The sequence below is a fragment of the Lathamus discolor genome, chromosome 3 (genome assembly GCF_037157495.1).
Source record: "Lathamus discolor isolate bLatDis1 chromosome 3, bLatDis1.hap1, whole genome shotgun sequence".
NCBI lineage: Eukaryota > Metazoa > Chordata > Aves > Psittaciformes > Psittacidae > Lathamus > Lathamus discolor.
Window position 1 is genome coordinate 134,650,390 of NC_088886.1, and position 20,543 is coordinate 134,670,932.

The following is a 20,543-nucleotide window of genomic DNA, read 5'->3' on the forward strand; positions in this document are numbered from 1 at the left end:
ACTAAATGAATGCTTTCCCTCTTATCAGGCTGTTAAGAAAAAGCAATCAACTTCACCCACAGAGGCAAAAGAAACAATAGTAGGAGGGGTATGATGGGTGTAACAGACAAACTGATGAATGGTCTATCTCATGCTAGAGTTCAGAAAATTAGTACAAGGTCATACTCTAAACGATACTTGGTGTATGCCCTTGAACCAATTCTCAAATTTGCAAGATTCAGACAACACAGGACTGCAGTGCGCTGTCTGCATGGCGCCCAAAGTGTCTAGCTAGTTGACATCCCTGCTCAGACACACAGACCACCCATGTAAAGAAACATCAACCTAAGCCTGCAAGCTAGGTATGGAAAAATTGACAGTCTTCTAAATCATATTTGACAACTAAGAATAGTGCTTCAATTTAAGTCTGCCATCCAGTGTCTCTCTTCACTCACATCATTATCCTATTCACCTATTTTTTTAGCACACCATAGCTGGAAGCTTTCTTCAAATTCTCAGGTAGGCAGATTGAGAACAGCTGGTCAGATGTTACTGTCAGTTACGGGAAATTCACTGTTATACAACATAGGAGCTGCCTTTGTAACCAAGTTTGCATGTACTAATGTAAGCATCTACATCTTAAAAGAAATCCTGCCAGTTTATAATACATAAGCTGTGGTTGACATCATATGCAAGGCAACACATCACAGCTGCAGGCTAAGATGAAAATAATAACAGTGGGATTCAAAACAAATGAAAATAAAAAAACCCCAAAACCTAGCAGTGAGACTTTCATATACTGAAAGGGCACTGAAATAGAGCTATTGTCTAATATGAAACAGAGGAGAGAACCATCCTTTTTTGACAGCACAAGATGTATGACATAGATGCTAATGCTTTAGCTAAATTAAACATGGTAATACAAAATAAAAGTCATGTAAGCTTGTTTTACTCTGAGGAAGGTGCTTACAACATTTGTTTTCCATGTATCAATGATTTATTTGAAGTATCCCAGGCAAAATCAGCTACTTCATAAAAACAGGAATCAAGCTAGAAAGTGGGTACAAAACCAAAACACTATTTACAGTTAATCAAAATATAAAATGGTAACTGGTATTGCTGACAAAGCATTTTACCTCATCCCTTTCTACTGTTTCAAATCTGAGAAAAGGATATCTTACTTGAGAACATAAAAGTCTATTTAACATAAAGCACCATAATCTTTTTCCCCTTTAAAAAAAAAAAAAAAGTCTGTTAATACTTTGCAAGCTATAGCATATAAAAATGTGACAAAAGCAGGACATCTGGCAGGTCAATCTTTTGATCCAACTTTGCATCAATATGTCACTATATACAGAGACCGAGAATAACCAAAGTTATGGCTCAGTAGAGAATTAAACTTAAGTATTTCAAAAGAGGGATCTGCAGTGGATATATCTTAGTTCAGTGATCTTAAAGGAGGTTTAGATTTGGGAAGAAACTGTTCCGTCATATCTTCTATCTTGCTCTCTACTGCAGCTGCAGATTTGTTCTCTTTGTCCCTCTTGTGACTCCTTTTGTGCTGCAATTTAAATAAAACGTCCAATGTTAAGAGAATACAAAAAACCCCTAAAGACTACTTGTTCATGTACACTGCATTACATAGTGTTCTGAGAAAACAAGTTGGTAAAACTCCTGAAAAATATCCCTAATATTAGATTTACTGAAGAGATGTATTGTAGACATCTGGAAGTTCAGCAGCTACTTTTAAGGGATCCATGACAGATAAACACACCACACGCCCCCCCTAAGCAAACATAGAAGGCCTATAGACAGTTACATTGGTAGAGCAAGAGGCTTAAAAGGAGGTAAAAACAAGAGCAAAACCACAACCCACCAAACAAACACTAAACCCAGTGAAGAGGCAAGAAAACTAGCATTTCTGTCTGGCCTCTAAGAAAATGCTCCACATCTAATTTCAACTTTTCTATTAACACAAGTGTTTATATCTAGTAAATTATGACGATATTTTTCATGCAGGATTATCTGCTGAGAAGCTTATTACTGTCTGTCCAGCTTTCCAGAAACTTGCATTATTTTATCTGGTGTTAACTGTTACCACAATCTGTTATTTCATCTCAAGTTTAACAAAGCATGCTCTCCAGGATTTAGAGAAGTTGTTAGACTACGCTAAATTATAGTAGGTGACTTTAAACTACAACACTATTATGGAACAATAATTTTCCTTCATTCTTAAATACACAGCTGTTCAGAGTATCTGTAGAAGTTACCTGGAAAAAGGGAACGCCACCATTTGCTTGGCAGCACATGTTCGCATCCACTAAGGATTTGTCGCTAGCAAGGCTTTCACTTGCTTCTTGCAACCCTTCCTCTTCTTCCAACAGGTCCTAAAGCAGAAGTTTCCAGAAAAATGTATTTAATGTACTAAGCATGATCAGACATATAAAAGTCATGGCACTTCTGTTTTTGAAAAACAGAAATGAAAGTCTCTAAATTATTAATAACTTCCCTTATTTTTCAAGATACTGTTTTTGTCAAAAAGCTCAGCACATGTGGCTTCAAGTACCCTGCAAAATACAAGTGCTGCAACAGCTCTGAGGTTCAAAGTCACTCTCCACAGCAGCATGAAAAAACTCCTGAAGATGTGAAATACTCACTGAAGAGATTCATTTGCCCTTCACACACATACCTGATCTACATTATCCTCCACCTCTGTCACACTGTTCAGAACAGCATCAAGCTTTAGTTGCCTTTGCCTTAATTGCTCCAGCAGAAGTTCCCGGGGTTCTGTTCTCACAAGTGTGACTGGATAGAAGTAGTCTTTTCTCTGTGGAGTTGCCCCTTTAATGAAGATTGTACACTAATGAAAGGCACTATTAAACACTTTCAGCATTTGCTTTAATTACAGATCCTCAATTTTACATTAACTTAAAGTTATGCTTTGTTCAGTCATCATTCTTTGCACGCACCTTAAAAAAGGTGTCAGGCTGCTAGCTATAGTATGCTCCCATTGGCCTTCTCTTACTAATTCTGCAACTTAAATTGCTTTCTGTAAGCCCGTTCTGTCCCCAACCTACTTTAAATACCTGTTGGAACATCCACTTTAAGATCCTCCTGCAGGAAATCATTAACCTGAGTCAGTCCACTCCCTGCTTCCTCATGAAGTGCCAGCTTCTCCTTCAGAAGTATTTCTTGGTCAACCTTTATCTGCTCAAGAAGGCCATTCAGTACCTTCTCCTCAGTAGCTTTTTGTCTACCAATATGGTCATCAATTTCAGCTATGGCTGTATCACAGCTGTCTTCATTTTTCTGCAAACAAGACAAAAGCACAACTAGTAACACCAAGTTAACAGTGAAGTTATGGCCTCTTTTCTAAGATACGGTACACGATTAGTGACATGACTTGAAATGAAAACAACTGAGACCTCAAATTGAGAAGTTTCAGTGCCAGTTTTACACACTCATTTTGAGACCTATCTTCAGAAGAGATTCAGTTTCTTAGAAAGTATGATCATTTTAGAAAACTACTCAAGAATAAAGATGATGCCATCTGGTTCAGATCAGATTTCTCAGGCTTCTATGCAGAACCCTGCACAGAATTAGGATATTCAAGTGAAAATCCTACAAGCACTAGAAGCTTTATGTATTTGTAGGGGAAAAGGAAAACATTTTTAGCTGTTCCCACTGGAATGAAATGCCTGAAGTGTTCTGTAGATGTAACAGATACAGGAGTGTCTTGAGACTGCAAATCCTTTTAACCATCAAGTTTTTCTTTCTGAAAGTTAGCAAAAAGTTGGATTTGCCTATTTCAATACCCATTAGAACAATCAGATAGAGTAAGTGAAGTTTGTGATGGAAATTAAAACAAAAAAAAAAAGAGAAAAACTCTCAGATAAGAGGCCAGAATTAGTAAATACTTAAAAGGAATGCTTTCTGCCATAATGTTAATCCATTTGACTAATAAAGTCATTTGCATCCTCCAGAACACAGTCTGTATCTGATCATTGTGTATATCTTCCAGGGACACCATTGGTAGATAAAGCTTTAGAATTAGAGATGTGCACTACCAAAAACATGTAAAAACTCTCCCAAATTACAAACAGAAGTTAGACTCATGGATTAATCAAAACGCCATTTTATGAAGTTATTTGCATTTTAAGTTTAAAGTCTTAAATTAAACTTTTGATTTCCTCTAATTGCATCTATTTAAACCAATTAACGTAAGTCTGCTGTGACTGAAAAAACACCACTGTGATTTTTTTTCTGACTATAAGTGAAAACTTCTTTCCCCTACAAATTCTACTATAGAAGTTTTTCCCAGAATGTTGTATTAGGCTACAAATGACTATAGGTACCTTTTGTAAACACTCAAGTTGCTGTTTCTTGTCACTGAAGGACAATAGCTGCTGATTGGTAAAGCTGACTATCTGAGCAGTCATAAATTCACCCCATTTATCAGCATCCTGAGACACATTTTTGAGATTGGTGAGGAGTTGACAACAGTGGTCAGTGGATTTTTCCAGCATCATCTTGTTTTCAGCATTTATGGTCCTGAGGTCTTGAGAGAAGTTATCCAGAGATGCAATAAATTTGCTGTGATTGGAAGTTGCACTGCTGACAAGGTCTGTAGCTTTCCTGCAACATGTTTGTAAGAGTTCAGAGATTTTGAAAGGTGGATTTTAGCACTTTCTATATTTAGAAATGTTTGATACCAGAAGCAGTGAAGTAGTGCAGTTCTATCAAACCAGTTAATTATAATGTTGCTGCTCTATTTAGCAGATTTACGTATTGCAGCACTTTGAGCAGGAGGTTTATTAAATCCCCTAGAAAAAGCCCAACCAAAAACCCAGAAAACCCAATCACAAACTAAAAACAACTTTGGCAAGGCCTTAGTTACTCAGTCTGCAACTGAATGAAGCCTGCTGTAATAGATGCACTATTATACTTCAAGCTAACCCTTTATGGTACGAAGTTCTGAATCCCAGCCATACCGAGGGCAGTTCATCAGCATATTGCTCCCAAAACCATGGTCTCTTATCTGCAATATGCTCAAGAGACAAGTTTCAGGAAAAGCCTTGTAGAGCTACCTTTTACTCTGGGGAAAGGTGAACTATGATCTATATTCTGTGGCAGAACTCAGCTCTAACATACAGGTCTTGTCCAGAAGAGTTTATAAGCATATAAATACGAAGGAGAATCTAATTTTGCAGTCCTCTTCATACATATTTATCTCACATCAGTATACACAAAAAGTAATCTGCTCCTTACAGGTGAACATTTTCTTGTACAGCGGAGATGGTGGTCTTCAAGCTTCCATTTTTTGCAAGTACGTTAGTTAAGTTCTTCTGAGTCTCCTGAGCAAAATGGTCAAGCTGGCTTTGCAGTAAGGACATCAATTGAGCTGTGTTCTATTGAAAAAAAAGTGTCAGACATTTCACCGTTATTCTGTACTTTTTAACATTCTTAAAAGGCACTTGAACACATTTATTAAAAAGGCAGCAAATAAGCTTTTTGTTTTACAATTTTTGTAGAGAAGATACAGACATGTTGCTTTTGGACATACATGTAAACACATATACCGGACATACTTAGAGCAACGGTACATTTTTTTTGCTACCTTCCTATACAAGATTCTTAAAGCAGCCCATCAACGGCTGAAAAGAGTTAGATTATCAAGCTACCATCCTAACAGTTCTCCTGAAACAAGTACAACAGTTTACTGCCAGAAAGTTTAAATCAAAACAAGCAACCACATTTGGTGTTAGAATTTCTTTTAACGCTAAGGATACCTTTGCATGTGCCAACTTCGTCATTTCCACTTCTTCTTTTAAATTCTCACAATCATTCTGAAGCTGAGCAAAAACACTGGCTGTTTCTTCCCGTAATTCTTTCAGTGTGAGAGAAAGATCTTCAAAGAAGGTATCAATTTCCCTTTTATGACCCTCCATCTTTGAAAGAAGGTGTTACTAGTTAGCTATTTGTCCGTTGGTGAGAACTTGATACTTTTCTGTAGCGTAGTTTATACATAAATTGTCAAAGGCATTAATAAAGTATTGTGCATCAAAGCTGGAAAATAACACTTAAACAATCTGAACTGACATACTGGAAGTTGGTATGGGCTTTTCCAAACACAAAATTTGGCATGTGAGATAGGCGAAATAGGAAGACACAGACAAGATACTTCTTAAGACAAGGACAAGAACAAGAAGGAAGAGCTGGTAAGCCATGCACTATTTGCTGAAGAAATTGGGTTATAAGAGTTCAGACTTTTCTGAGTTGGTTATTTTAGACTTCTAAAACACAGGAGAGACTATATTAAGGATATTTGTTAGATATAGCTTTAAGCATCCATGTTTTACCATTCTTATGTGGCATTTAGATGAGCAGTTGTGCCAATATAGGTAATAAACAAATACAACACATTTAGAAGTGGAAAAGAAGCCTGGAAGAAAGGGGTAAAAGGCAGGACTTATGGGACAGGATGAAGTGACAAAAGCCAGACCAGAACTGGAAGCACTCTGACATGCTGCAGAAAAAACACTAAAGTGTTATCTGTAAATTAAATAAGAGCACAAGAGATAACATATATGCATTACCTTGTCAACCACAACAGAGTATTTCTTCATGTTATTCTGAAACTGACAGTTTAGCCCCAAGACAAATTCTAACATTGGTGTCAAGCTGTTTAATGCTCTTCCTAATCCAGATGTATGTTCCTCCTAGGAGCAGCAGGGGGAGGGGAAAAAGGAAAAAAAAAAAGTAAAGCATGATATGACTGTTCCTTCATCTACATTTGTAAGAAGCTGTTCATATACATACCCATGTACTCTGCTATGACACCATTTGCTATACATTACAGCTTGTGGAGGTGACATGCGAAGGGAAATGGGGAAGGACACAATCGTGGCCAAGAACTGAAGCAGAGACAGGTAGAGGGCATGAGAAAAAAAACTCCGATACAATATTTACAGAATCCCTTTTGATTGAGAACAGTTCAATCTATTTAAGTAACATAAGAGTACGTATATTTACTAACAATTAATCTCAGCAGCTCAGCTTTACAATCAAGCGACAGATTCTCATGTTGTATTATTTTTTTGGACACGTGAGAAACTTCAGTGGACACCAATTCTTTAACAGAGGCAAAAGATGCTGATACAACTGATGCAAGAATATTAGCTGCTGAAGAACTGGTAGACAGGAGGTTACCTACAAAAGAAATCAAGAAGTGTTACAAGTATTTTTTATAAGCTCCACCATAGGATAGAAACTCCTTTTATTGCTCATCACCTTATTGACTCTTACAGCACAGAAAGGCTGCTAATCTACATTACTAACGCAACTGTTATCATTACATTGCTTAAATAAAGCCTCTTCCACTTACTAAGACAGATCAATTTTAGGAAATGGTCTTTGGTACTATTGTTTCAAAAACTCAGGATGGCATAGTGATACAGACAACACACTTACCTATAAAATTTGTGTAACATGTCAACATCTGTTGCTGCTTCAAACTGTTTTCAGTAACTGAATATTGTATTTTGTTGAATAAATCATTCATCTGTCCTGCAAATGTATTTTGGACAATAGCATTGTGTTGATCAACAACCTTCTTACGGTCCAGTTTTGCATGGAGGCCAGATACATCTTTTGTAGTTTCTTGAACTGTACAAAGTAACTACAATTTCAAGTTATTTTGGTCAGTCTTAAACAAGAGGTCAAGTATATATTATATAAGAAAGTTAAAGAAGTTATTTCCTTACAAAACCAGGTATTTCCTGTAATATCATCAAATTACCACTGTTCTAAATCCTGGTGTTATGTCATTTGTAGTCTTAGAACACAGACAGAAGTTACCTGTAAAGGCCATTTGTTCTTTGAAATTAAAGTATTAACAACTTCTTAAATACTAAGTATGTCCTTTAAGATATCATTTATCCCAGAATAGTAAAAAAATCCTCACCACTTCAACTTTTTCTGAAAGATTTGACAGTAAATATATTCTTCAATAGTACTCAAGCAAGAGGCTTCCAGTACTATTCTGTGATGAATAATTGAGAATTCAAACACATAGTGGCTTCTTGGTTTTGTAGTCAGCATAAATAATTTCTGTACCTATTTCTCTTACACACAACCCACATGCAAAACACAAGGCATCCCTTCCCATCCTTACAGGAATCTCAGTAGAAAGATACTTTCATGTTGACTAAAGATACAAATTTTATCACTTAGCAGTTTAAATAGCAGGACATTCTCTCCCTACATCGAGTCTGTTTTGATAATTACAAGCAATTTACAAACATCAAAATGATACCCTAAAATACAGACATAACAGGACAACAGTTTCCATTACTCAGTTAGCGTAAATTACTGTACACATCTCTGCAAAGCTTTTTGCTGTTTTTCTACCCCATTTATATATAACTCACTCTTCTGTAGGGCCAGCCATAAGTTCCTAGTAAAGCAAGCTACTTATTCTGCAAAACAGCTCATGACATAGTGCAAAGCACTGGAACTCTCATGACAACCTGGCCTGAAGGAAAGATTAGCTCCAGACCAACCAGTGTGTTTAGCAGTCAACAGTCAATATTACCACAAAGTTCTGCAATCTAAAGTAGCTTTTCATCATAATATAATTTATAGAGAGAGATAATCCTACTTGTCCCATCTTAAATTCAGGTTTTGTCACACTCTCATCATGATTTAGCAAAAATTATTTCCTTGAACAGGCTATGAATCTCCCAAACATAGGAAGCTACTGTTACAGTTAGGTGCAAAAACTGTGACAACCTTGCTAGCTGTGCCATGAAGTTTTTGTTCAGTGTTTTCCAAAACTGAAACCACATATTCTTCTTCAGCCAGATGAATCTTTGTTTCTTGCAGATCTTTTTGGGTTTCTTCCAGTTCTTTCTCCTTGATTTGCAGATCCGTTTTACACTGTTCAAGTTCATTTTTATTAACTGTGAATAATTCAGTGATCTAAAGCAGAAGACAAAAATCAATAGGGAAACACTCCTTTTATCAGGTCAACAGAACTCCTATCTCTCAAATTACACCAAAATACCACAAGGCAAAATTCATTCAGCAATGTAGTTTCAGCTATAAGGCTCAGAGGTCTTAAACCTAGATGACAGCACAAACAAACACCATATTCATTGTAATAATCCCTTGCTTCCCCACTCAAAACGCAAGACCAAGCAGCTGTTACAACACAGTAAGAAAAAAAATAAAAATCCCACTAACCAAATTTAAGATAGAATGGAGAGGAGAGTTAGTAAAGCTGATTACAGAGTAGTTATGTATTTCAGCAAATTAACAGCTGCATTTCTTTTAAAGAGAAAGCTCTCATTTTCTGTGCAATTTGTTAGGGGGAGCTCGTCATCTTCTCCTCTCCCCCCTTATTCTTTGCTCCTAAGCAGATACCCGTCAATTGAGATATTGAGATACTATTTTTAGAAGCAGATTTTTTGCCAAAAACCCAACAGAGCAAATTAAAGTGCTAGACATTAAAAGAGCTTTAAAAAAAAAAAAAAAAAATATTGCAACTAGCATTTGATACTTCAACTTCCTAACATAAAGAATTAGGAAGTTTCCACTCTTGATTATTTAGAGAAATTTCAGAACAAAAACTTTTCAGAAAGTTCTTTGCTCCAACCTTTTTCTTTGTTCCCCAAAGGTTTCTTTCCTTTTTTGGCAGATTTAATCCACAGTTGAGAAATGTCACTTACTCTTTTCACTTCTTCCTCCATGACACTGATTTTGTCAATATACTCTGCAATTTGTTCTTCCTGAACTGTCAGCTTTCCATTAAGGGCTCTCAAGCAAGGATTAAAACAAATAAACAAATTAGTCACATAAGAGTTGATTTCAAGATTATCCACTGGTTTTTGTACTACATATTTAGCAACTTCAAAATGCATTGCTAACTTCTGTATGAAAAACTGGTAATTTTCACCTAATGCAAGAAGGATTTGAAATGATTTTCCATTGTAAATTTTCTGTGTGAACTAGCTATCTTACAAAGTGAAGTAAATTATGTCTAGTTTACTCTTCTATATGAGCTTCCACTGAAAGAATGGCTCCATGGGGTAAAGCTGCATCACAGCTATGCTTATGGGAAGTTGCACATATAAAATTTGTGCAACAAATAAAATCCTTAGTGCAAGCCTACTCTTTAGGCTTCTATCTGTATAATAACTAGTTTCTAAGAAACCAGTTGGCTAAATTCTCCTTACTATCTTCAATTTTCTGGTGTGAAAGTAGATCCAAAAGCATATTTGTATAACGATAGGTACCAGTATCTGAGATTTGTTGTTAGAGATTATATAGAGACTTTGAAGACATACTCATAATTTTCAAGAGAAATATAGACTCCATTTTTCTCTCGTGCAGCAGCAAGGTCTCGCTTCAGACGCTCAATCTCTTCAGTGTATTCCTGCAAAAAGGAACAATCACTTGTAAAGGTCTAAATTCCTACTTTGCTTTCAGTATTTATCCTAACAGATACTTCACAAAGAGTGCTCTGTGGAAGTTTTGCATAAGCACTTCTGTTACAAATAAGTTCAGTATAGCACCATTTAAATTCATAACACTAGATAGATTTAGAGCATTGGAACATCCCACTTCAATCATATCTGGTCACATATAACAGCTTACAATAGGAATCCTTGCTTCTTTAGTAGCAGTCAACTACTTTATATTCATACTTACTGACAATTTAACTTTAATTCAGGCATTCTGCAGGGAATGAAGCTAATATAGTAAGCCCATGAAAAGATATCCAGTGTCATTTACTGGCTCTCCACAGACTTGTAAACAGATAATGCATGCACAGAGTCATGGCTAGTAGTAATAGCCCTCTCTAACCAGTTTTACTCTTAGCAACAGTTTTGGTGTCTGCAAAGTGACTAATGCTACACCAGTTTGAAAACAGGAGTTCAGTGATTAAAATTACTTCAGAAAAGCATCACTACTAGTTATAGCTTCTCCACAACTCTATTATTCCTTCATAGCAAAATCTATGTTAACAGAATCAAACCTAACCTGTAACTTAAGATACATATCTAGCTTACCTTAATAAGAGCTTTTTTTGTTAGCTTCTGATTAACTTCAGGCTTGTTCATTATATTCTTTGCTCTGTGGGCATATTCTAGTGTACTCAGGGTTTCCTGTGATAAACAGATGCAGTAACAGTACATCAAGATGAGGAGTTCACCAATATTTTTGTATCATTAGCAAACTATAATATCTATTTTAGAAATGTATTTTCAGACTTATATTTACCTCAAGACTTATAGACGCAGGAGAAACTGTGGCAATTATTGATGTTTTTGTTCGTCCTCCAAGAGAGTCTTGAAGGATTCTTGTGAGTTTAGATTCCCTGTATGGAATATGTGGGGCTCTTTCTACTAGAGCAGTAATAACTCTTCCTAGAGTCAGTAGAGACTGGTTGATATTTCCAGCTTCACGAGCTCTTTTGTCAACTGCCCCAGATCGACCAATGTTTTCACTTCCTGCAAGATCAACCTGAAAGACAAGAGGAAGGACATGCTTCTGTCTCAAATGACCCTGAAGAATGCTCACCCCACAGCGTTGCAGAATGCAACACACAAAGCAGCTTATGAGTTGTGAAGGATGTCAAATGGGACTAACGTTTTTCAGAGTGACAAGTATAGTCCATACATCTTCACAGAAAACTATGATTTTTTTCCCCCTTATTGGAAAACGGACCCCACCCCACCTTGGATCAAGGGAATGAGGTCAGATTATTCTAGTTGATTGTTTTAAGAATGTCATCAACAACATTTAGTTCAAATACTTACCAAGTTTAGCTTTCCAATTTTAACAAGTTCTTCTCCATCTATTGTTGTTTCTTTCATGTGGATGGTAATAGAAAATACAGAGTGGGAACGGCTATAAAAGAATTCAGTTCTCCTTTAATACGCTTTTACAATAAGAAGCTAACATATAGAAAGACACGAACACCAAATTAAACCAGTTTGACTATGCATAAAACCAGTTCAGGCAGAATAAGTTACCTAAATTCCCTGTAATTTCAGATTTAATTAGTTCTGTGTTCTAATCTGTGGTAACCAGATGTTCCTCCCCTGCACTAGCACACAGATGTGCTCAGCTTATTTTAAAATAAAATTATGACTTGGGCAGGGTGTTCTTTGCTTATTACAACACTGGATGACTATTTGTTCAGTGACACAGCTATCACATCTGCAGTTTAAGAATGATAAATTAGTAATAAACAATGATTTTTTTGACCAAGATGTCTCTACTAGATTCTGACTGAACTGCAATCATATGAAGTAGCCTGCATTGCTACATTACCCCCTTCAATCTTACATCCAACTTCCAGAAGAGTTGTGTAAGAGTCCCAAATGCTGTCAAGCAAGTTTTTATTTAGTAAACAGGATTGGCAAAAAAACCCAAAAAACCCAGCCACCTATAACAGCTAAAACAAAGTCAACACATCTCTGCAATACAGGTATATCAGCTAAATATCTTCCAAACTTTGAGTGGACTACAGCATTCTTTTTGAAGATGTATAGTATCTACTGCAGAGAATATTAATTGCATGCTACTACATATAATGTATATCAGCTATGCACTTCAGACTTCTTTTTGTTTCCATAGGCATAGAATGCCTTGAAAAAGTTAACTTTGAGTTTTAATTACATTTCAATATTCTAGATGCCAGATTAAGAACATTCTGCTACTTATATCTCAGCTAGAGTTAGGTGGAATGCCAAGGCTACTGCCGACTAGACACTGCATATTAACATGGGACATATTTATAACAAAGCATGCAAACTGTAAATGAGAGGAAGCTTATGTAGAAAATCATGCAGAGAGAAACAGCGTGCCTATTTTTAAGATGAGAATCATTCAGATTTTATAATGCCCCTTCACACACCTATTAGAATTGCCCTACAGCATGTGATAAGGAAGTTGTAAATATGGCTTTCTGACCCACATTTGACAATCTAAACTGTGATACAGAATCTCAAGAGTATGCCAGGTTTGCACTACCTTCAACATGTTTTACTCCTTCAGCAAGATCCTGTTTAATAAAACAAGAACAAAACAAAGTTTCTGAAACTGTGAGGATTTGTACCTTGAATATGCATTCATGTAAGTAGCTGCAGTAGTTCTTTTTGCTGCACCCCTTTCCAGGATTTGGTAGACTTCATTTTTGTTGTGTACAGTTATTTCTTCCAAGCCTTTAATAATTACACCCCGCTGTCAGAAAATAATACAAGCTTATTATGTGTCTCTCAAACTCAACAATGCTGAAAGCCTTATGATAACAAATTTTGGAAGACAGCACTAACTTTGTTCCGAGGATCATCAAACATCTGCAGTCTTTCTCCAACATCAGGAGTAGGATTCAGAAGATCAAAAAGCTCCTCATTATATATTTCCAAAAGAGAGACTTTCACAGAAAATTCAGAACCATTCTCCGTGAGTTTTTCAAATATTTGATGCAATGTACGGGGTATTATACCTGCCAGTGGATCCTGTAAGTTACATATTTAATACATAAATGTACTGAGAGAGATTTGAGGTTGGGGGTGGAATTAGTTAATTATTATTAGCTAAATAGTCACTATTTGTTATAAGCAAAAATAAAAATGCCTTGGACAAAGATAGTCTTCCATATAGAGATCACCAAGACTTGCATACACACGTTAAAAATGTAAAGGTTTGATTCTCATAGAAATGAGTGAGACTGTTTATTAATTTACAAATATTTCAGGAAAGTCAACTTCAGGATTTGAAAGGCAGCAATTTCTAGCTGTCCTTATCCGTCTGCAATTTCTAATTTTGAACTAATGTATAAACAAAAGAAGTCTCAGGAATGAAAAATATACCTCTTCCCAAGTATATTCCTCATTGGGTGATCGCTCCCCTTCCATTGTGAAGGTCTTACCGGTACCAGTTTGGCCATAACTGTGAGAATAAAAAAATTTAAGTGTAACCAATAAACTAAAATTAAAAGAAAATTTCTTAATAATAATTATTGGCTTACTTACGCAAACACTGTACAGTTGTAGCCCATAATAACTTCATCCAAAATGGGACACACAACACTCCGGTATACATCAATTTGCTTTGCCTGACCTCCAAAAACCTATTGAGATAAAGAAAATCCATCCCATTTATCTTTACAGTAATGTAGAGCATCACACGGTAATCACACTGTAATGTAGAAACAAGCTGATACATTTCTCTAAGTCCCCAACTTGACAAGTAGTTACCATATCAAATGTGTAAGTCTTTCTTGATGTCTTATCTGTCACTCCTCCAGTGCGGACACTAACTTCCTTTCTTGCTTGGTCACAGTCTACAACAGGATAGGAGCCTGCTTTACGTTCTGAAGTATTAAAAGGCCTAAAAGACAGGAGTTAAGAATATAGATTGATATTATTGCTAACAACATAAACTGACAAAGCAGTAATGTCACCCAGTTTAAGGATCCAGAATAGTGTAACTGAGTAAATGGGACATAAAGCTTTTAACTTAATTTGTTTAATAATTAAGGAAAAACTGCTGCAATTGGGCAGTTTCCAGACCTGGCTTCTCTTCCACCCACTGTAGAACAACTCAAGAATCTACAGCTTTTAGTTTGTTTACATATCTATTTTTTAACAAGTTCATAAACACTTTTAAGATCATTTACATGCTTACACGGCTAGCTTCCACTAGAAATGTTCAATTGCAGGAGTGGTAGAAAATCAAACATACCAAATAGCTGTATAAACAAGAGCCTTCAAAAAAGGAAAAAGTTGCACATGAAAGTTAAGGCAGCAGCAAATTATATTAATTACAGTTTTAAATTTCCTTTTTCATTTACACAAGCAATGAAGCCTGCATCTCACACTGATGACAATACTTTAAAGCACCAGAAATACCAATAGGGCCTGCTAATTGTAGAACAGTAAGCAATACCAGAACCTTAATAACCTTTAAAATATTTTGACAATAGAGGCACTTCACATGCTGTTTCTTTAAATCATAACGTTTAAAAAAACCAGAAAAAAAAAAAACCAACCACAAGTGCACAGCACCTTGAGTTTCCTGACTCTTGTGGCTAACATTTCTTCCTCAACATAGCACTGAGGCCAAAGTGTTAGATTTTAGATGCACCACTAGACACTTTACTGCAAGACTGGTGGCAACAGATGATCACTAAAAACACACTCACAGGGCCAAGTTACAGCTTTGGTTTTGTGACTTTTAAAATTACAGGAGACTCAACAATGAATATAGTCTGCTCTATAATTATATAGATCAGTGAAACAAATGCAGGCATCTTACGATATGCTAACCCACAACCATGAGAGTAGAGGAACACTTCAGCTATGCTGGAGCATACATGCAGATCATTGTCATGCACCAACAGACAAGCAGTAACCTGGTATGCCACGGTGACATTTGATCACAGGTTTCTCCCCTTAGGTATGAAGGATATTAACATTCATATTAAAAATGCTAATGCATGCGGTTTGAGTTTCCAGATTGATGCTTTACCAGAGCATACCAAATGCATAAGATTTTTTATTTCAAACTTAAACAGGGGAAGTTCAGACTAGATATAAGGAAGTTCTTTACTGTGAGGGTGGTGAGGCACTGGGGTTGCCCAAGAGAGCTGCAAATGCTCCATCCTTGGCAGTGTTCAAGCTGGGTTGGACAGAGCCTCAGGCAACGTGGTTTAGTGTGACGTGTCCCTGCCCATGGCAGGGGGCTTTGAACTCTATGATCTTAAGATCCTTTCCAAACCTAACCATTCTATGATTGTATTATTGAAAAGCTCTGACACATCAGGTTTTGGAAGCAAATCTGAAATCAAATTAATACAATTGGATCTATCTACCAATTTGTAAGGTAAAGAGAACCTGACTGGTGCAGGAAAGAAAACAAAAAGGCAAAGTAAGAGGAACATTTACTAGCTCAAACACACTGAAGCTCTATTAAAAAAGAAAAGCTGTACAACAGGCAAGAGCAAAGGTGAGTTAGAAAGTTCTTAAGGGTTAAGAATTGAATGTTGACATAGTCTACAAGTTTCAACAAAAGCAAAACACTACACCAAGGACAATCCTGATGCTACTGACATATTGAGCATTACATTTAATTAAAATACACACTGTATTTAGTTCAAATATGCACTGATACTTAGTGAGGCTATTCCAGAACAATTGACTAATCAGCTGAAAAAGAAAATGATCACCCCTGACAGCATTTCACACTCAGTTGTTTCAATAGCGTTATTCTTTTGCAACTGCAATGGTTTACATCAACACTTTCACCCATTACACAGCATTTGTTTCAGCAGCTTTTTAGTTGTATTTCAAAAGCAAGATAAAACCGCTTTTGATTTCTATTATCATTGTGCATCTGTAAAAATAGAAAGTCCAAGCGTAACTGCAAAAGGCATTAACAACAATAAGCCAACATCTGCAGCTCTGGCTCAAAAAAGAAAAAACCCTTTCCCTCCCCCCCTAAAAAATAAACAAACCACACACACACAGAAAAGGAAAAACTTCCAAAACTATTTTGAACACTGTTCTTAAGCAATTATCAGGATTACAGTTTTAACAAGCAACACTTTTAAGAACCTTTAAGATTCAGTATCAGTGAGCAAGTCACGTCAAAACTACATCCCGCAGCTCTCTCTCCTAGGGCCACTGAGCAGCAGGAGGCAAGGCCGCAGGCAACGCGGCGCCCCTACAGCCCCTCGGAGGACGACGGCCTGGGCCCGCCGAGCACAGCGGGTTCTCCGAGAGGCTGCGCAGCGTACGCTCCAGGCCGAGGTTCCGGAGGAGCCTCACCGGCTGCCCGTTCACCCTGCTGCTGGCAGGTCCTCAACGCTCGCCCGGGGCGGGGGATCGCCGCTCCTACCTGCACCGCACCACCACTTGGATGTTCTTGCCCTTCTCCTCCTTCTTAGAGCTGCTGCTGCCGCTGCCGCCGCCGCCTCCCTGGAAGCCGAAAGAAGCCATGGCAGGCCTCGGCGCCACGCGTGCCGGGGGAACAGAGAGGCGAAGCGCTGACCACGATGCACTGGGGCAGCCGGGGACGGCGCCAACCACCCGCCACTCGCCTCAACCGCTGCAGCACTTCGGCCGGGGGCGCGCGCTCTGCCGGTTACTTTGAACCACGCACCTCCCCACGGCCCGGCCAATCAGCGGGAGCGCGCGGGGCACCATGGGACCGAGTTTCAAATCCTGGTGGTGACGAAAGCCGATATCCCCCTTCGTGAGCGCGCTGCATGCTGGGAGCTGTAGTTCCCGGTCCGTCGCCACCACGTGACCGAGCGGAGGTGGGAGCGCGGCAGGCCGGTCACGGCAGAGGAAGGACAGGGGAAGGTGGATTTGACCTCAAGTCCTGGTGCCCGCCCCGCCGTGATGCTCCACCTGATGTCCACCTCGAAGCTATTTCTCGGCACCGCTACCGCGGGCGCTCACGAGAGGGCAGCTGGGAAACGCGCGGCCTCCTCGGCAGCTGCCGCTCCACATCCGTGGATTTAAGAGCATCCAAATTTCTCACCGGCGTTACCGTCCTTCAAGATGCGCATCGTCCAGGTAACCTTCCCTCACAGGCCAAGCCCACTGGTCTTCACTGGCTCTCCAATTAGGCCACGTTTCCTTTTAACGTCACGTTCGAAATTAGGAACCACCACAACTAAGCCAGGGCGCGGTGGAGTGGAAGCATTACTTAGCCCGCTTTAACAAGTAAATAGGATTACCTTTCTATTTACCCAGCGGGGCACAGCGGTTACAATTCACAGCAGGGCTCCTCGAGCTTGTCTCCAGAGCAATTCAGCAATGTCACAGTAAATTCTACACTTAACACTTTTCAACTTGTTTACAGGCTGATGTTGCCTGCTCAGTTAAGTGGGAAAATCCTACATTAGGATTAAAATAAATTGCTAAAGGTTCAAAATAAAGCACCATGCATGCGCCATATCAGTCTTTTATTTTGAAACTAGATCACGTGAACCACGCCAAGTACAAGTTTGTATCCTCTCACCAGCTGTTTATGTCACTTCTTGCAAGAGCTTCCTTTGAGAGGATATTAAAGGCTTTGCTAGGTGGAGATCTGTGACAGGGAAACAGGTCTTGTGGGCAGACAGGAAGAAGCAGGTGTTAGAGAAAATTTAACTGGTCTGTCAACAAATCTGTTCTGGCTCCTACAGACTGTTATCCACCTCTTATGGTCTACAGTGCTACAGTGTTTTGCTACTGTTGTTCTAGGGCTTTCCCAGTTGCTAAAATTTTGATTACACATTTATACCCTTCTTCCCCCCCCCCCCCCCAATTGGCTACTTTGAAACTTACACCTCCTCCATGAGTTCTTGGAGTTGGTAACAAATGAATCCTAACCTACAAGGCTTGTGGTAATTCTTCTGACAGTGACATGAAGCAGCACCACATTATGGTCCTCTACCATTTATCTCCAAAGTTAGAACAGTGTCAGAGCCAATCAATCTTATACTAGGCAGGAAGAACAAGATCTGAGAAATACACACATTATTTTTACAGATGACATGAAGTGTTGGATTCCTGGTCTGCTACGAGCAGAAATCCATTCAGAAAACATTAACATTCAACAAATTTGTCTGTCATTTTAAATACTGACTGATGATAAGATAGGACAAGAGCCATGAAATCTTTACAGTGATTAGTAACAATTTTAATGTAAGACTTTACTGCTTGCATGCCACTGAAAATAATACAACCTTAAAGTCTATATAGCACATAAATATATGAAAACTACTTTGCAAGGACAGACACTCAGAAGTTAATAACTGCCAGATGCATTATTGCCCTTCAAAATAATTTTTTAATTGGCATCAAACCCAGAAATAAGGCCATGATTCTGTAGAAAAAGCTTGTAACAAAACACTTGAAATTTATATGCACAAACAACTAAGGACCTGTATTTTTGAACAGTCCTAAAGCTTAACTTTCTAACCAAAATGAGTTTGGTGCTAACTGGATGCTAATTTTTTTCCCTCTAAGGAAACACTAAAAATCACAATGTTCTTTCAGTTACATCAAGATTTAACCAAGTGGGAAAATTAAGAAAAAAGCAATATCCATTGCAAACATATAAAAACTGCCCTTATTTCTACTTGCTTTTTGTATTCCATACATGCTAAGAGCAAAAATAATTCATACAGACAATTGTGTAGAGGCTACTGTTAGACTGAAAAGTCAAATGCAGGTATGCAAATACACTGAATTGTTACCTTTTGCTCAATACTACTTCATATGCATCATACAAATGAAGGCAGCATTGGAATACAAGAAGTCTTTTCTTCCCATTTCTGCCTGTTCTTTTCTAGTATGAAAGCGTAACTTGCATTAGTCAGAATCTTGCTCAAAATATATCTCCCACAACCACAGAAGAAGAGATCATTCAAACCTGCATTTAAACAAGAGTAATTATTTAATTATTGGGAGTTCAGTCTGGCTGATAGCTACCTTTGCCATAGCTGTGGTAAGTGGAAAACATATATTTCTGGTAATTAGGTTAGCTCAAAGAATGCATACAGTTTAATAGATGCAGCTCTGTTTTACAAGGTCAATTTATAGCAAACATTTTCTTAGACTAAGTAGAGCCTAAAGATACTACTACACTATAAACACAAACTGAGTAATAGGGAACTAGCTTTTCACAAGCAATAAATATGAGGAAAAAAGAAACAAAACCACTCAGGCTAGTCCTAACAGTGATGGGGAGAATGACCTTTAAAAAGCCATGTACATCATCTGTGACAAATATGGAGGTTTTGTGTTTGTTTTTAAAGAAAGAAAAAAAATTACAGAAAAATAAATTATATAATAATACACACAATTTCCAATGTAATGACTTCAGTAGAGGTTACTAATCCCCATTTACTCATCAAAAAGGACAATTTTTCACTAAAGCTTGCCAAGAAGTCACTGTATTATAGCAACATTCATAGACAATGCATGTATCAAAACAAAAAATAACAGATCAGTGTTTTCCTAGGATTCATATCAGATGACCTGGGTAATCACAGGGTATGGAGGTCTAACCAATAATAAAACTACTGACACTGAACACATAAACACAATTAGCTAAGAATTAAGAAAGGTTATAATAATGGAAAGACAATAATTAATACAAATTATAAGTCTGAGTGAGACTTCTTCAAGGCTTAGTAACACCTGTTTTGATTGCCAACATGCTACACAGTATTATGAACCGTACCGAACAAGTGGAGAGTTTAACAGTATCAGTGACATAGGAAAAATTTACTGATAAATTGCATATTCACATTAAAGGTGAGATGACCTACCCCTTTATGATAAGCATAAAGCAATTTCTAGTTTTTGAACAGCCTGTCTGATTGGCCAGTAATACTGTAACCTCTATGTTGTCCACATACAGAAAGTTAAACAATCGGGACTTACACACACATGCTGTACTGGTATTTTCTCAGCTGAGGACAGAGTTCTCCTTCAGTCAAAGTAACAGGATAATTATTTCACTGATAAAAATTAAAAAAGTTAATTATTTAT

The 20,543-nt window shown here is 37.7% G+C and overlaps 2 protein-coding genes across 2 annotated transcripts in view; one reads left to right on the forward strand and one right to left on the reverse strand.

Annotated features, from left to right (window-relative positions):
• Nucleotides 1-953: 953 nt before the first annotated feature.
• KIF11 (kinesin family member 11) lies at nucleotides 954-17,168 on the reverse strand. Its single transcript, XM_065671932.1, has 22 exons — nucleotides 16,891-17,168; nucleotides 14,250-14,382; nucleotides 14,025-14,122; nucleotides 13,863-13,941; nucleotides 13,323-13,508; nucleotides 13,106-13,230; nucleotides 11,802-11,892; nucleotides 11,263-11,505; nucleotides 11,052-11,147; nucleotides 10,326-10,414; nucleotides 9,708-9,795; nucleotides 8,770-8,958; nucleotides 7,450-7,657; nucleotides 7,016-7,188; nucleotides 6,576-6,698; nucleotides 5,769-5,927; nucleotides 5,248-5,387; nucleotides 4,335-4,614; nucleotides 3,066-3,288; nucleotides 2,669-2,820; nucleotides 2,250-2,366; nucleotides 954-1,540 (listed from the first exon to the last, which is right to left on the reverse strand). The coding sequence occupies exons 1-22, from the start codon at nucleotides 16,989-16,991 to the stop codon at nucleotides 1,418-1,420; spliced, it is 3,216 nt and encodes a 1,071-aa protein (XP_065528004.1). The 5' UTR covers nucleotides 16,992-17,168; the 3' UTR covers nucleotides 954-1,417.
• A 249-nt stretch (nucleotides 17,169-17,417) lies between these two features.
• IDE (insulin degrading enzyme) overlaps nucleotides 17,418-20,543 on the forward strand; it is a 74,963-nt gene continuing 71,837 nt past the window's right edge. The window contains exon 1 of the mRNA XM_065671938.1: nucleotides 17,418-17,573. The gene's annotated coding sequence lies outside the window, so the exon portion shown is untranslated. The remainder of the gene's footprint in view (nucleotides 17,574-20,543) is intronic.